We start from the raw sequence: 17953 nt of genomic DNA, 5'->3' as shown, positions 1-17953 counted from the left end.
CTGACCCCGCTATTGTTGGGTTAATAACTTAGTACTCAGAAGCTAGATTTTAAACTATATTTATTGAATAATGTGCGATATGGACAAAAAAAAAAAAAAAAACTATCGCAATTTTTTTGATCAATTTTGCAATTGTGCTTTTACAGTCATAAATGCATTCAGGATTAATTTGAAACTTATTTCCAAAAGAAAACCAATCAGAGCTTTATCAAAAAGTTGTAACATCTCTAGAACAGACATAAGTCAAAATTATCACTATAGTGAAGATGTAAAAAAATGTATAGACTTGTGGCAAAAAAAAAATAATAAAAAAATCCTGTATACAGGGACTTTTTTTTCTTTTTTGCCATGCATTGTCCATAGAGCTCATTAATTGTAGCGGTGCCTCAGGTGTTTGCAGTGTGTATTCAGTATGTGTATGCGGTCAACAGTGAGAGCGCATAAATATAACGCGAAAGCACATTAAAATAATGCACGAGTGCGAATCTCTCTGTTCGCAGCAGATTTCCTTTGCTCTGTCACAAAACCGGTCGTGCTTGCTCAGATACATGCTTTGCGAGGAGAGCGTGTGCACACTTAAAACGTGTCTCCTCTCACTTAAACTGCATCCTGTTCACTAACAAATTCACTCTATGCTCATGTGTTAGACATGAATTATTTTCGCACGTTTTTATTTCTAGCCTTTTGCAGTGAGAACGCTCTGATCCGTCAACATTGGCTCAGAAAAAAGGCGCATCACAGACAGTGTGTGAACCTGGAGTTAGGCATATGCGCACGCTCAAATCGTGATTTTAGGACGTTTTCTTTTAATCGCACAGCCCTAGAATGGACTGGAAATGAACAGAAAATAATTGGCGGCCCACAGTGGGTCGCGGACCACAGGTTGAAAACCACTGGCCTAGACTAAAAGTTTAAAGCAGTTGTAAAAGCCTGAAGTTTGAAAATCTAGATGGATTAGATGTTGGTTACATGTTTCTAGCACGTTTTTAACATGATTGGTGTTTTTAGCATATTCCTGGCATTTTTAGCATGTTGTTAGCATGATTAGTAAGTTACTAGCATGTTGCTAGCAAGATTAGCATTAGGTTTTGTAGCTCTATATGGAAAAATAAAACATTCAAATAATATTCATGATTAAATATGTGAATAAATGATCCATTAAGGTTTTTATAATTTACTCAAACATGTAAAATTATATAATTTAGGGACAAAATGAGATTTAACAAAAAATTGTATTAAAAAAATTAAATATGTCATTGTATTATTGCTTGGACAACATGCTGCATGTTTCTTTGTGAAATTGAAATATAACTATAATAATATACTAATATAGCACTTGCATAATATTGCTCTTTTGTAAGTTTTGATTGCTTCTATTGTCCTCATTTGTAAGTAACAACATTTAAATATAAATAAACTAAATAGAAATTTTAAAACAAGCCCCAAATCAAATAAACACGAATAAAATAAATCTCTTCATATAAACAAAATAAGGCTTTGTCTGTGCTCTTCCCATTTAAAATTAGAGGCAACCACTGCATTTTAATCATCATCCAAAAAAGATGCTGCGTAGATGCATCATGAGCAGTTTTTCATGTAAATTAGAGACTGTATAATTTGAAGCAAAAACAGAATGGTCTGACTTCAGTTTTGTGAAACTATGCATAAAAAATATCTGCATGAAACCGAAAACCGCAGACGAGCTGAACGAGACGCAGATGCACTCTCTGCCAGCAGGTGGAGCTTATGATCTGCAATGATAGTGTTTCCTTGGTTACCGCTGTAAACAAAGCACTTATGAACACTGCAGCGGGCGGAGCTTAAACCGTTTCCTTGGTTACCGCTGTAAACAAAGCACTTATGAACACTGCAGCAGGCGGAGCTTAAAGCGTTTCCTTGGTTACCGCTGTAAACAAAGCACTTATGAACACTGCAGCGGGCGGAGCTTAAACCGTTTCCTTGGTTACCGCTGTAAACAAAGCACTTATGAACACTGCAGCAGGCGGAGCTTAAAGCGTTTCCTTGGTTACTGATGTAAACAAAGCAGCGCTGCACTTATGAACTTTAATATGCTTTATACAGAGTCAAGATGAAAAGAAAAAATGCCATCTAAACTTTTCTAAAGACAATAAGTTCACCTCAGACACAAATTCATATAAACTCCTACTCATAATTTAATGGCAAATTTGTTTATTTTATTTTTTAGCATCTAAACCGGTTTGAACCGTCACATATTTGAATCAATTTTCAACCGGCTCGCGATTAATCGTTACATCACTAATAAAAACACACTAAATGTGATTAATATAACATGTTCAATTGATAATTTGATCATAAATGTCATTTTTGCTTCTCTGCAATACAAGATCCTGTCACATGTCACCCATAATGCCCTGTGTGTGTTTAGTGACGGATCTGGAGGTGCAGTTCTATTACCGCGGTAAGGAGGTGTGTCCTCCGGTGACCGTCAGTAACCCGCAGGGCTGTCGTCTGTTCTACGGTGATCTGGGGCCAATCGCAAACCAGGAGGAGCTGTTCGGGCCGGTCAGTCTGGAGCAACTGCGCTTCCCCTCCACCGAACACATCACCAACGACAAGCAGCGAGTGTTCACCAGCCGCCTGCTGGACGTCATGGACCGCGGCCTCATCCTGGAGGTGAGCGGACACGACATCTACGCCGTGCGCCTCTGCCAGTGTAAGGTGTACTGGTCCGGCCCCTGCGCGCCCAACCCCAACGCACCAAACCTGATCGAGCGCCAGCAAAGGGTCAAGCTCTTCTGCCTCGAGTCCTTCCTCAGCGGTGAGTGAGCGGCCATCGAGTCGCAGTCTTATGAGACGAGCAAAATAACTCTGACGGTTTCAGCCGTACAAATATAAGCGCATAAAGATATACCATCAAATGCATGATATTAGGGATGTAACCATACAGTTAGCACACGGTTCAATAGGTAACGGTTTTCAGTTTCAGCTTGGGACAGCAGTGTTTCTTGCCGATATGCCGATAATCTTCAACTCATTTTGGCCGATAGCCGATGCAGATACCGATATATAATTATTTTTAACTTTTGTTAGTTTCAATAAGAACTTATTTGTTACAATTAAATAAACTGTTATTTCATAATGACAGGACACTGAAGATTTAAAAATAGCTATAAATAAACTATATATTAATGACTGCATTTTTTTTTTATTATTATTTTAAGATGTAGTGGTAACTTTATATTTTGATTAGCATTTTAGATGCTCTAAATTAGGAGTTGTAAAAAAATTATTTAGAGCGTAAAACAATATAACGCATGATATAACAATATTACACATGATTACACAATAATGAATAATTATATATAAAGTTAATATAAGTGTCTTGTATGTGATTTTTTTTTTAATGTAATTTTTCTTTCTTTCATGTGAGCTATAGCTTCTGACCTTTAAATCAAAACATACTCATTATTTTATGGCATGAATTACAAAATATTTGAGTATTTTGCTATGATGTTATTAGAAGCAGGTCCACATCGCCCCCTATGGGATTAAACTCCTTACCGAACAGGCTTTAAGACCTGGGGGAGGCTACCACTGCATGTGCTATTACTGTTTACTCGATCACATAGCAAACTTTTATTCTGTGCATGCATTCTCAGTTTTAATGCAGCAATCCAAAACAGTTAATCCAATCACCATTCAGCCAAACGTTCCTCTTATCGGCAAGACATGTCGGCATCATTTTTCATATTGGGCCAATGCCGATATTTACATTTAAAGCCATTATCAGCCGTTTCCGATATTGTTCAGATAACATCATGCATTCATAATTTTTCCTATTTTAACCTGAAATAGAATGGCTTGGACATTATTGATCGCTATAAACACATCTAATGTCTGTTTCGTTCACACTTGAAGCTAGATGGCGTCGTTGTGCAAAAAGTCCCCACAGGGATTACAGAAGTGGAGCTTTTTCAGAAGCATGTTATAAGCAGGGAGGCGTTTCCCAGAGTCAGTTCAAAGAGAAATACAATGCACAGGACTCAGTTAAGCATGTATTGAACCGTGGATGTCGTAAATATCACATTAAATCACATGGGTCTGTTTTATTATACTTTTGGTTATTATATACGTTTCCAAGTATTAAGAAAAAAAAGTGGAAAACGACAGCAAATCATTATGTGGATTGTGTGTGTGCAGGAGTGATCACTCACCAGCGCGGTCAGTCCTCGTCCCAGTCTCCTCTCTATGATATTCACCTGTGTTTCGGCGAGGAATGGCCCGACGACAGACCGCGAGAACGCAAGCTCATCATGGTGCAGGTCAGACTGAAATATACATGCACGGATCACTGTGATAAAGATATAATAATGTCTGAATAAAAACTCATTTAAATTAATCAATCATGTAACATGCATACTGTATATAAGCAGGACTTTGTATTAAAGATTCTAGGGAATGAATATTGAACTTAAAAGTATAAATAAATACAAATATAAATGAAAGAAATAGCATGCATGTATGTGTGTGCATTTATATATAAATAATAAATATACACAGTACACGTACATAAATGATGTAAACAAACTTATTTTGGGTGATTATTCGCGATTTGTCAGCACTAAATTAAATTTAAAGTGAAAATATACATATTTGATTAAACTATAACTGTACTTGCTACTCAAATAAAATATCATTTATCTTGAACATTAACTTAACTGCACAAATATGATGATTAAATAAACTAAACTGTTAATGGTTGTTTTTACCAAATAAAACATGTCCTGCATAACTTATGCAGATTTTAGCCCGGACGGACCAATCACAAGCAGCTGTGGGCGGGGCAACCGTGTTACATATGTCCTATAAACTGTTACACAAGCATGTTCAGTGTGTGTGTGTGTGTGTGTGTGTGCAGGTGGTCCCGGTGGTGGCGCGGATGATCAGTGAGATGTTTTCGGGCGACTGCACGCGCTCCTTCGACAGTGGCAGCGTGCGGCTGCAGATCTCCATCCCTGACATCAAGGACAACATCGTGATGCAGCTGAAGCATCTCTACCGGCTCCTGCAGACTCACCAGGGGCAGGAGAACTGGCCGCTTCCTCCCGCACACTGAGACGCTTTCAGACTGTGGACCAAGTCTAGCACTCATTAATGATTAATCCGATTTACTGAGCTTTTATCAGCTCGACCCGCTTCCTGGTGTCTGAGCTTTTATTGTGCTTTTACTACTGATGTGTTACGCAAAGTTTTCCGCACTCTTCCCAATCTTGTAGTTTTAACCGTCCTATGTGTCTGAAGTCCCATCATGTAGATTAGTGTATGAATGTTATATGGATTTATCAAATAAAAAGAGAAAATCACACAAACAGAGTGAGAGCTTTTGTAGTTTCATGAGGATTCAGTCAACTTAAAGACATTACTGTTCTTAGATCTATAACGTGTGTAATATAGATAAAATGTTATATTTAGATGTTACATCAAAATCAAATGATAATTCATTAACCATGTTTAAATGACTCATGTTGTTGTGAGTTTACCATGGTACAACCATTTTAGTGGAATATATGTAAGGTGTTGTGTATGTGTGTATAAATATATATATAAAAAGTTTTTTTTTCAGATGTAAGTAATAAAAATAGCATGTATTAAATGTATTATATTTATCTATAAGTGATTTAATGTGATATCTAAATATTACATTCTAAAATGTAGATGTAACTTTAATATGGATGAAATGTAATGTATTTAGATATTTAAATTATAATTAAAATATTTTGAATTTTAAACGCTATTTAAAAGATTTTATATTAAATTTTCATATTTATGATTGATAATAGTTTCATATTAAACCAAGTTATATCTAAGTATTGTAATATTTAGATATAACTTGTTTCATATAATATTTAAATAACTTAATTGTCAATATATATATTATACAAGTTATAGCAAAATATGCAATATTATTATGTCTAATTATTACAGTTTGTCTACATTAAACTCATATTTTATATTTGCATTGTTTAACTTCGTATATTATTCTATATATTTTAAAATAACAAAAAAATTATAAACTTAAAAATAAATATTTTGACAATTTGTGTAATACATTGAATAACTTATATTTGGATATAACTTGTGTAATGTAATATGTTATGTAATACATGTAATACATAAATATGTCCTCTATATTAAACAAGTTATAAGTCTTGACATATATTTAAAATATAACTTGTTTAATATAGTATCTAGATTGAATTGTTTTACATTTGTCAAAATAACAAGGTATTTCAAAATCGCATAGATTAAACTATAATATGCATCTATAATACCTAAAAAAAAATATTATATATATTTGGAGCTGATCTCACATCATGTAGATTTGGGACTGGATTTCTCAAACAAACACAGTCTTGAGTTTCAGCCTATTTTGTTTTTCTTTTCTTTTCTTTTCTAGTTAATCTGAAACCAGGACATGGATTGAGCACAGATCAAACATTTGCTCAGTTAGGGTAAAGTGTTGCTGGTCCAGTATCTCCAGCACTAGAGCTGATATCAGTCTGTGGCGGTCGGGTGGTGTTTCTCCACCCATCTGAGCTCCTCCTTCAAGGTGAGTTCAGTCAGACTTTGGCCCCAGGAGCGGCTCCTGCTCCTCTCTCCGTCACACTATGAACTAACACAGAGAAACCTCAGAAGATCTCAAGATTCAGATCTGAGGAAGCTCTTCAACATCTCGTCTGATCTCTCGGTGAGTGTTTTCAGTGTTTAGATGAGCTCCAGAGGATTGGATCTCCTATGAGAGCTCAATGGGACGCTGAGGTCACATCTGATCCGCTTCTGCTTGCTCTCTGCTTTGATTTACGGCTGGTTTGGTCTTCATCGAATGGTAGATGGGGACTATTGGTGTGTTTGCGATTGAAAGGCTGAGGTTTTGTCCTGTGGTTCTGGAGAACCTCTGGCTGTTGTGTAATGTTCCAGTGGTGACGGAGGTCAGATTGCAGCGATTGTGGTTTATGAGCTCATAAACATGGCCAGATCGTCCGCTATTGTGATGAACATGAGTCATTGTTGACTTTAAATGAGAAAACCGAGTACACAAGAGTCCTCGATTCCATGTTTTACCATTCAAATACTGTGGTTTTCTTCAAGTATTTCAAACAATACTATGGTACTTTTTAAAGATATGATAATACCATGGTCGTCTTCTACCTCACACAGCCAAATCTCTTACCTAAGGTCCTTGGAAATACTATATTTTTGAAGTACCTTGTATTTTGAAGTACCTTAACAGTGAACTGAAATACCATGTTTTTACTCTGAAAAAATGGTTGAAAACCATTATATTGTGTACAATCCAGTACCATGAGAAATAGTATGGTATATGAACAAAATTGTACCTAAAGATGCCATGACACTTCACCATGACACAGTGAGGTCTGACAAACTTATACTATGGTATTTTGAAAATTGAAAAAAATTTAGTGTGTGTGTATATATATATATATATATATATATATATATATATATATATAACCATGTTTAAATGTAGCTATAAACTTTGTTACATTTAAACATGGTTAATAATTTTTATTTTTATTTTGACGTAACATCTAAATATTACATTTGGTCTATATTACACACATTATATCTAAGAATTGTAATGTGTAATATTTTGGTGTAATTATAAATATTCTAATTAATATTAATAACGTCACAAAAATGTTACATTAAGGTGTTTTTACATAATTACAATTATGTATAATTGATTTAATATGTAATTTAAATATTACACTTCATCTAAAGTAAACATGCCATTGTACAACCACTTATGAAAAATAATAACTTGGATCATTCCAATTTGTCTAATTTTAGACCTATATCTAAACTCCCCCTTTTATCGAAAGTCTTGGAGAGAGTTGTTTTTAATCAAATTCAGTCATTTATCAATGAATTTAGTATTGATGAAAATTTTCAGTCTGGTTTTAAGCCCTGTCACAGTACAGAAACTGCTCTTTTAAGAGTTTCTAATGATCTTCTTTTAACTGTGGACTCTGGTAACTCTGCGGCCTTTGATACGGTCAACCACTCTATTCTTTTATCTAGACTTGAACACTGTGTCGGCATTAAGGGCATAGCCCTTAAGTGGTTTCAATCATATTTGATAGACAGAAGTTTTTCTGTTCACCTTGGTGAATTTTCGTCATCTGCCCAACCTCTTTTTGCGGCGTCCCTCAAGGGTCAGTATTGGGCCCTATGTTGTTTTCTATGTATATGCTGCCCTTGGGGTATATTTTTACAAATCACAATATCACTTTTCACTGTTATGCAGATGATGTACAGATTTGCCTGTCAAAACTAATGACAAAGCTTTGTTTCTGTTAGTACTGAATTGCCTGAAAGATTTAAAAAATATGGTTGGATCAGATCTTTTTTTGTCTTGATGAAAATAATACTGAGATTGTTGTGTTTGGTCGTCCTGGGGATTTAAGTGCTTGTGTAGATGCACTTGGTAATTTAGGTTTATATGTTCGTCCATTTACCAAGAATCTCTGTGTGATTTTTGACAGTGCTTTTAAATTTGAAAAACAGATTAGTTCTGTTGTAAAAGCCAGTTTCTTTCAACTAAGACTGTTGGCTAAAGTCAAGCCCTACCTGCCACATAAGGAGTTTGAAAGTGTAATTCATGCTTTTATAACATATAGACTAGACTACTGTAACTCTTTATATGTATGTCCGGATAAGTTATCTCTTCAACGCTTACATTAGTCCAAAATACATCAGCTCGGCTTTTGACTGGGAATAAAAAGTATGAGCACATTACCCCTGTCCTAGCTTCACTTCAGTGGTTTCCTGTCCACTTCAGGATTGATTTCAAGATTTTATTGTTTGTTTTTAAGATTTTAAATGGGTTGGCGCCTGTGTATTTATCAGAGCTTTTACATGTCCATGCTCCCGTTAAAGCACTGAGGTCATCCAATCAGGTGCTCCTCAATGTACAGAGAACTAGGTTGAAAAATAAAGGTGACCGAGCTTTTTCAGTGGTGGCACCTTATTTGTGGAATAGTTTACCTGTACATATAAGAACTGCTCATTTCTTAAGACACACTTGTATTCCTTGGATTTTATATTGAGCTGAGCTGTGACATTGTGATGTTTTTACTGTATTTGTCTAGACATTGTTAAGCACTTTGGTCAACCATGGTTGTTTTTAAATGTGCTATAACAATAAATTGAACTGAACTGAACTATAGTATTTTAAGTTATAGTAATATTTAGATACGTGTTTATTATATAAAAAGTACATATTACATACATTTGTATATTGATTTAAGGAAATATCAAAATATTTATTTTCATCTGTAGTAATTTAATTCAGTATAAGATAATAGTTTGATATATAATTAAAATAGTAAATATATATCAATATGATGTATAACTAAAGCATATGAATGAATGCACACACACACACACACACACAAATATGCTCATGTGTTTGTGTGGTGGTGTGTTGATGCTGTAGTGTTGTGTTCAGGTGCTGTGGTCATGCTGGGGGGTTCGAGTCCGTTCGGCTGGTCCAGCGGTGACACTGAACCGTTTCGCTCCAGGTGAGGACCGCTTCTGATTCCTGTGTATCATGACATCTCTCACACGAGTCTGACCCGTGTGTTTTCCCACAGTGTGTCAGCGATGGACGGCATGTCCTCGGATCTGTCGGGTCTATCCAGACCCAGCGCTAAATCAATATACCGTGAGTAGTGATCATTAACTCTTACACTGCTGCTGCTTTACTCAACTCTGTTACTGAGACTCGGACTGAAATCGCTTCTGGATGAGCGCTCGCTGTTCACATTCACTTAGGATTTGGGGATCACAAAATATTGCCCAAAAATATAGTCTTAACCCAGTCCCTACCCATAAACCTAACCCTACCCATAATTTATTCCTAAAATCAGAGGGAAATGATATCTGATTAACAAGGGCGTTTAAGCACCTAACCCTGATTGCAAGCCTAAAACAGATATTTCCTGAAAAGTTATATCTCAATTCTGATTGGTTGATTGGAATGTTGTAACAAGGATCAACAGTGATTTTGATCCAGGAACATGTTGTACTTGGCTTAATCACACTCGCCTTAGTGTGTTATGTGTATAACAGATTAAAGAGATGGGATTTAAACTAAAAGAGTGTGTCTGCCTCCCGAACAATGTAAGGTAGGTTATTCCAGAGTTAAAAGGAAAAAGGATAAAAAGGAATAAATAGGATAAAAAGGAAAAGGATCTGCCGCCCACAGTTGATTTTGATATATGTTAGAGTTTTGAGAACACAGCGGACATGTATAACCATCACCCAATAAAGCTTTACAATAATCTAACCTTGATGTCATAAACACATCGATTAACAAGATGCAAAAATGCAGTTTTACAAATGCTAGAAACGTGACTTTCTAAGGAAAGATTGCGATCAAATAGCACACCTAGGTTCCTAACTGATGACGAAGAATTGACAGAGCAACCATCAAGTCTTAGACAGTGTTCTAGGTTATTACATGCATAGTTTTAGGTCCTATAATTAGCACCTCTGTTTTTTTTTTCAGAATTGAGCAGTAAAAAATTACTCCTCATACAGGTTTTTATATCGACTATGCTTTCCATTAATTTTTCAAATTGGTATGTTTCGCTGGGCCACAAAGAACTATAGAGCTGAGTATCATCAGCATAACAGTGAAAGCTAACACTGTGTTTCCTGATGATATCTCCCAAGGGTAACATGTAAAGCGTGAAAAGTAACGCTCCTAGAACTGAGCCTTGAGGTACTCCATACTGCACTTGATGGTATCTCTTCATTTAATCCTTTATTGTTTTTGTGCATTATTGTGTGTTTGTAAAAATATAATTCTAGTGTCATTTGCATCTGTTTCTGTGTTGTTGTTTTTTTTTATCATCAGGAAGGAGATATGAAATATCATTAACCTGATATATAATATCAGTGAAATGAGCTCAGTGATATAGTCAACATGTGTGTGTTTTCCATAGATCAGAGGAAGGAATATGCCGACTCCATCAACAGACAGATGCATCAGTTCCAGCACAGAGTGGAGGTGAGGATGACTAACTCTTCTTCTTCATCCTCCTCCTCCTCATCTGAGCTCTGATGTGTGACTCTGTGCTCCACAGCATCTGTTCACCTGTGAGCTGGACGGCCAGCAGCTGTGTGACGTGAACGACTGTCTGGAGCGGCTGAAGTATCTGGATGCTACGGGTCGTGTGTGGGGTCAGGACGTCCTGCTGGAGGTGCGGGATGGAGCGCTGCTGCTCGCCGACATCGAGACCAAGGTCAGGATAAACATCATGCTAGAAACATACTAGCGACAAGCGAGTAACATGCTAATCATTCTAGAAAAATGCTAGCGACAGGCTAGTAGGTTGCTAATCATGCTAGAAACGTTAAAATGCTAGTAACTTGGTAATCATGGTATCAACATTATAGTAACATGCTAATCATTCTAGAAATATGTTATCAACATTTTTGCTAGCGGCATGCTAGTAAAATGCTAATCATTCTAGGAACATGCTAGCGACATGCTAGTAGCTTGCTAATCATGCTAGCAACATGCTAGTAACATGTTACTCATGTTAGAAACATGCTAGCGACATGCCAGTTACTTGCTAATCATTCTAGAAACATGCTAGTAACTTGTTAATCATTCTCGAAACATGCTAGTGACATGCTAGTTATTTGCTAATCATGCTAAAAAACATGCTAGCAAAATGCTATCAACTTGGTAATCATGTTAACAACAAAATAGTAACATGTCAATCATTCTAGAAACATGTTAATGACATGCTAGTAACTGGTTGATCTTACTTGAAACATGCTAGCAACATAAGTAATTAGTATCTTACTAATCATGCTAGAAACATGCTAATGATGTTAGCAACATGCTAGTTGTTTGCAAATCATGCTATCTACATTCTAGTCACTTGCTACATTATTAAGCTACGGTAGATGATCATCTTTCTCACAGTGTGGTGGTTGTTGATGTTGTGTGTTCAGGAGATGCTGGAGTCGTGGCCTCTGAGCAGTGTTCTGGATCTGAAAGCCGTTCTAGACGAGAGAGTTTATGACTCTCTGCTGATCGTCTCTATTCAGAAACACGGCAGTCGTGCCGTCAGTGTCTTCCTGTTCCAGAGCGAGTCTCTCAGGGTGAGTTCATGATTCGAACAGGTCCATAATCTCAGTGCTTCTTGCATTAAACCTCTTCTGTTGTTTCTTCAGGCCGATTATCTGAAGAAAGAGCTGGAGCAGCTCCTGCAGAACAAGAGAGATGATCCCAGACTGTCGATCTACAGGTCAGAGTCATATCTCTTCAATAATGATCGACGAATGTCATGCTGATGTGATTTGTGATTTAATTCTGCAGTAAAGTCAATGGAGGAAACATCACACAGAGAAACTCGCGAATAGTGTCTCCTCCACCTCAGCCGCTCCAACAGAAACCTCCCGAGCCCTGGGCCGCTCCGGATTACGGTGAGACGACCAACAAACATCCGACGTATTTCCAAGAGAAACGGTATTTAATGAGGAGAAATGTACTTCTCCTATCTGAAACCAGTTGTTTGTCTGTGGTGTCCAGATGAGAGTCCGGTCCAGACTCATCTCACCTCCAGAAATAACTCCACCTACACAAAAGTATTGACTCCGCCCCCTCGAGCAGAAGAACCGCCCATCAGACCGGACCCGCCCCCTCAACGGCCATACACCGAGAGGGAGAGGAACGTGGTGAGTGTTTATGACTGAATAACACAGTGCTGACCTACAGATAAGATATTTACCAATTTGTCTGTCTACAGGACATCCTGAATCACCTCATCAATGACATCGAAGCCTTCGCAGACCGAGTGACGGCCGTCGCGCCCAAGATGGACAAGAAGAAGAAGAAGAAGAAGAAGCGTAAGGGTGAGCAAGAGGGCTGGTGTGAATGCATGAGATGAGTCGACTGAGGATGTGTTGATGTGTTTGTGTCTGTTTGCTGTAGCTGTGAAGGGAATGCCATCAGAGGAACAGTTCTCCATCTGTCTGAGGAAAATCAAGATGGCCTTTAACCTGCTGGTGCGTCAGATTCATTTGATATGATATACTATACTGTGAAAACTTATCTCTGTGTATTAAATAAGCATAAAATATGCAACATTTGTTATTGATATTATAGATATTAAAATGCTTTAAAACTAATAATAAGGTCAAATCTCCTCAGGCTAACCTGAAGGGGAAGATTGACAATCCCAGCGCCGCTGAACTCACTCACTGTCTGTTCTCCATACTGGAGCTGGTAAGACACGGCTGTGTGTGTGTGTGTGTGTGTGTGTGTGTGTTTTACTGTGTTGTTGATCTGACGGTTGTGTGTGTGTGTGTAGGTTGTGTTTCACTGTGATGAGGATCTCCCTCCTTCTATCGTGGCTCCTCTCTTTGAGCCGGAGTGTGTGGTGTTTCTGAGCGAGGAGGCGACGCCGGAGGAGGATCATCTGTGGCAGTCACTGGGAGACGCCTGGAACATTCCCAGGTAAAACACACACACACAGAGACACACACACACACTCACACACACAGACGATTTAGACGTGTGGTTTTGACACTGTGTGAAGCACTAAGTGGCCGGAGGATGATGATGACATTCCCACCTTCACGCCGGTGTTTGACGATGGATGGGAGCCGGCAGAAGTCAGAGACCCAGAGCCGGGCTTCATGAACACAAGCAAACGAGAGCCGGGGCAGTCAACCATGACACCACAAATGGTACGAAGACACACTGAACACACACTCACATGATCAGCCTGTCATTTAACCTCTCTAACACTCTCTGTTTGTGTGTGTGTAGAGCAACAGACTGCCGCCGGAGCCTGAGGACAGGTACAGATACATGCGTGTGAACACATAAGACACACGTGAGAAGTGAGCGAGTGTGTGACACTGTGTGTGTGTGTGTGTGTGCAGTTCAGATGAGTTACCGGCGAGCTTCATGACAGCCATGTTTGATTTCTCAGCACGAAACCCTCGAGAGCTTTCTGTCAGTAAAGGAGAACAGCTACAGGTGAGACACACAACCCACACACATCAGATCTGATAGTTGAGTGTGCTACTGACCGTGTTGTGTGTGTGTGTGTGTGTGTGTGTGTGTAGCTGTTGGACATGTCTAAGCAGTGGTGGAAGGTGAAGAATGAAAGAGGGCAGATTGGTTATGTCCCAAACAACATGCTTCAGTCTCCGCAGCAGCAGGACAAAGCTGTACGTATATCACACACACATTCACCTGTTCTTCACCTGTACATCTGAGGTGTTCACAATCACGAGCTTCACCTCCTGACCCTCAGGAGACCCCGTCTGCACCCACACTCACCCGAAAATCAAGACCCGAGGAGGTCCGGGCCTGGCTGGAGCACAAGGGATTCAGCAAAATGTGAGCAGAACCATTCTATGCACGGCTTATAATTAAAAATACATAAATATGGGCTATATGTATGCAAAATAACCTCATTGTGTGTATTTCATTAATTCAGATCTGCATTGTTAATTTTGCATAAAATGTTGCATTTGTCAGTATGTGTGACTTATGCATCGTTTACAGAAAAATGTTATTATTATTAAAGACTGAATTATCATCATCATAATTATAGTTATTATAATTAATGAAATGCATTGTGTATGCAAAACAACCTTTTCTTTACCTTATTTAGCATGTTTATTTCAGAGACCTAATTTTTGTTTATAGTTAATTTGTAAATAATATTAAAATACAGTGTATATAATAAAACTATTATTACTGTTACTGTATATTATGTTTTTTATATATTAATATTGTTTTTTAATTAAATTAAATGTAAATAGTGTTTTATGCATCATTTAAAAGAAACTTTGTAGGAAAATATTTAATTACTGCGTGAAGTAACATAATTATATACTTACACATTTTATTTTTAGTATATCAATATTACTGTTTAACTTTACCTGTTATTTCATATATTGATATATTTAGTTTTTAATTAAAAATAAAACTTTCAGTTTGTTTTAGATTTAAATTTATAATTTTTTATTATATCATGTATTTTTTCTGTCATGTTCGTTAAAGTTTCTCTTTCATCACAAACTGCTTTATTATAAAACCCGACGTCCATCAATCGAAAATTGTTAAAATATATAATAAACTAGTTTTATTGTATGCATAATTAAATATAAAATATAAAATTGCAACATGCAAAAATGTCATTGTATTTGTTTATGGTTTTTATTTGTTAGTTTCACTTTTTCAAGTGATCCAATAATCGTGACTAATATGTTGGTTCAAGGTGTTTTGGTTGTTAGCATGCTCTGTGTAAAGACTCTGTATGTAAAGTATGTTCTTCTGTGTGTTGGTCAGTACGGTGCGGTGTTTAGGAGGCGTCAGCGGCTCGATGCTGCTGGGAATGACTCGCGATGAGCTCAAGACCGTCTGTCCAGAAGAGGGAGGACGCGTCTTCTACCAGCTGCAGAACGTCAAGTCAGCCCTTGCGGTGAGTATGACATCATCACCGCATCATCATCACAAACGCATGATGTCACACTGACCTCATCTTCACTCTCTCCAGATGGCCAGTGACGTGAGACAAATGATCTGAGCCACAAACAGATGCTGAAGAAAATGATGCTAAATCACAAAATCTGTACGTTATTTCTGCATCCCGGATCCATTTGGACAGAAGAATCTGTTAGTAATAAAACAGTTATAACTTCAACTAAAACTATATTGTATTAGATTAGCAACTTGAGTGAACGTGAACCAATTGCACCATATTATTCCTGCATTGATTTAATTATTAATTAAAAAAATTAAGAAATTCTTTGAAATTTATATTTCAAATATATTTATATTTTTGTCAATATTAATGAAAATTTGTATTTGAATGTGTCATTGTATGAAATTTATGAGAGCATATAATCTGAGAATTATCAGTATTAACCCAATGAAAAGAATGGAATTTAATTAAATTCATAACTCATGATTGCTCATAAACAGTCCATATTTATAAAACCTACATATTTATTTCTGACAAAGCAACATAAATATTCCAAATAAATTCATTTTACTTGCATATTTAAAAAAAATAGTTTTTCATGCTGCAATGTTTTTTTTTTTTTATACAAGTACATACAGTTTTCATGTTTTGGCAATTCAGACCAATAAGTGTGTGAGATATAGGGGGGTAAATATGTTTTACAAAATGTTTTGACACTAATATAGCTTTATAGATAATTTAACGGAAAGTACACAGTTATGGTATTCCATACAGTCCCGGGTCAAAAATGACCCGAACATTTTAAAGGTTTATATCTCTTTAAAAAAGAAAAAAAGGTGTGTATTACAAGGGTGTTAAAACATTTGCAGTTTCATTCCGTTACTGTAAACCATGGAGGTCAAAAATCATGCTGGTTTTAATGATCCGGATTTGTATACAATCAGTTTGTGTGTTTTTTTTTATACAAAGATGCTCAAAACCCCAGATGAGATTAAACACACATGCTTTATTAAAATCAATAAAATGCTTATTCTCACCAAAAATAGATATATTTCGTACAATTATTCACGATCATTTGCTTTCTAGCGTGCTGTGCGTCATGCTTTGCTCTGGATAAATGTGCTAATTTCTATAAATCATGCTTTTTTTGAGTCACTTTTGTTGTGATTTATAGGTTCAGTGTCATAATACTATCTGGCGATTAACAGTCAGTTTAACGTTCAACTCAATCTACCAAACACATGCTGGATCCGAAAACGCGACAAACTCAAAACTCTCATCAATGTCTAGCATAAAATGTTATGTAAACTACTTTGTAAACATCAAGGAAACAGTAGGTTCAGTGAGTTCAGGAGTTATAGGGAAAGAGGTTTTGGCTCAACAGCGCCTCCTTCAGGACTGGAGGGCATTCACTTCTGAACTGTTCATCAATAAGAGAACGTAAATCCTTCAAAATAACGAGAGAATTTAACGGATAATAGAACAAGAGACTGAAAGATGTGTCCACAGTGAGTTATAATCACAAATTAAACCTTCAAAAAGTAAAGCAAAAGGCATATATTGGGTGCTACAATTAATATAATAGTGTGTAATAATTCTAATTATAATAGTATGGGAATAGCATTAACAAGTATATTTAGTTTTTAACATTAATGTTATATTATATTTATTGTTTTTCATATTAATATGCATAATGGTGTTAATATAATTATATTGAGTTAACAATGTATAAACAAAATATATTTTTTTAACATTAACATTTTAAATCTAAATAAAATTATATTACATTAATATTATTATATAATATCATAATATTGTTATAACCGGTTTTAATATTAACTGATATTCATATTGTATTTTTTTATTTAAAAAAAAAATAACTAGTTCAGTTTAGTTTTAGATTTAATTAGATTCAAGTAAGTAATTAAATATTGCATATTATAATAGGTAGGGTTACACTTATAATCACAGATGCCTCAAATTAAGCCTTCAAAATAAAAGTCCCTAAACTAAAAGGCACGTGCGGGAGCGTGACGTCAAGACAGAGGTATAACGTCATATAATAGCGATGCGTAGTCTCTAAACATGCAGTGAAAGGAGAGGAATGGAGGGAATGTGACTTTGGTCCATCTCGAGGGTGCTGATTGGACAGGCTGGGTGTGGGTGGGGTCAGATCTGATCTTGAGTGTGCTGATTGTACAGGCAGAATGTGGGCGTGGTTAGATCTGATCTTGAGTGTGCTGATTGGACCGGCCGGGGTGTGGGCGTGGTCAGATCTTGAGCGTGCTGATTGGACAAGCAGGGTGTGGGCATGATCAGATCTGATCTCGAGCGTACTGATTGGACAGGGGGGTGTAGGCGTGGTTAGATCTGATCTTGAGCGTGCTGATTGGACAGGAAGGGTGTGGGCATGATCATATCTG

At 36.8% G+C, this 17953-nt stretch overlaps 2 protein-coding genes across 3 annotated transcripts in view; both read left to right on the top strand.

Annotated features, from left to right (window-relative positions):
• The window catches only part of LOC113064666 (interferon regulatory factor 6-like), a 10061-nt gene extending 4710 nt beyond the window's left edge, over nt 1-5351 (top strand). Inside the window, exons 6-8 of the mRNA XM_026235534.1 lie at nt 2408-2800; nt 4183-4304; nt 4901-5351. Of these exons, the coding sequence (XP_026091319.1) occupies nt 2408-2800; nt 4183-4304; nt 4901-5098 (713 nt within the window). The 3' untranslated portion in view covers nt 5099-5351. The remainder of the gene's footprint in view (nt 1-2407; nt 2801-4182; nt 4305-4900) is intronic.
• A 1091-nt stretch (nt 5352-6442) lies between these two features.
• eps8l3a (EPS8 signaling adaptor L3a) lies at nt 6443-16573 on the top strand. 2 transcript variants are annotated; one of them, XM_026235530.1, is made up of 20 exons: nt 6443-6730; nt 9515-9587; nt 9660-9730; nt 11016-11080; nt 11157-11315; nt 12037-12186; nt 12259-12332; nt 12404-12510; nt 12617-12762; nt 12834-12933; nt 13019-13092; nt 13238-13312; nt 13398-13543; nt 13626-13776; nt 13859-13890; nt 13975-14071; nt 14161-14265; nt 14352-14437; nt 15395-15527; nt 15603-16573. In XM_026235530.1, exons 2-20 carry the CDS (start codon nt 9526-9528, stop codon nt 15630-15632), a joined length of 1863 nt encoding a protein of 620 aa, XP_026091315.1. In that variant the 5' UTR covers nt 6443-6730; nt 9515-9525; the 3' UTR covers nt 15633-16573. The 2 variants fall into 2 exon arrangements, with proteins under 2 accessions (XP_026091315.1, XP_026091313.1); XM_026235528.1 differs by having other exon boundaries at nt 6446-6730; nt 12834-12939.
• The last annotated feature ends 1380 nt before the right edge of the window (nt 16574-17953 follow it).

The sequence above is a fragment of the Carassius auratus genome, chromosome 47 (assembly GCF_003368295.1).
Source record: "Carassius auratus strain Wakin chromosome 47, ASM336829v1, whole genome shotgun sequence".
Lineage (NCBI taxonomy): Eukaryota > Metazoa > Chordata > Actinopteri > Cypriniformes > Cyprinidae > Carassius > Carassius auratus.
Note: the sequence above shows the minus strand (reverse complement) of the source record. Positions and strands in the feature narration are given on the sequence as shown.

Bases quoted from the DNA above. Each gene is read 5' to 3' on its own strand.
- eps8l3a (XM_026235528.1), top strand. From the start codon at position 9,526: ATGCTGGGGGGTTCGAGTCCGTTCGGCTGGTCCAGCGGTGACACTGAA. The intron at 12,763-12,833 runs GTGAGTGTTTAT...GTCTGTCTACAG, and splicing joins CCGAGAGGGAGAGGAACGTG to GACATCCTGAATCACCTCAT. The intron at 14,072-14,160 runs GTGAGACACACA...GTGTGTGTGTAG, and splicing joins GTAAAGGAGAACAGCTACAG to CTGTTGGACATGTCTAAGCA.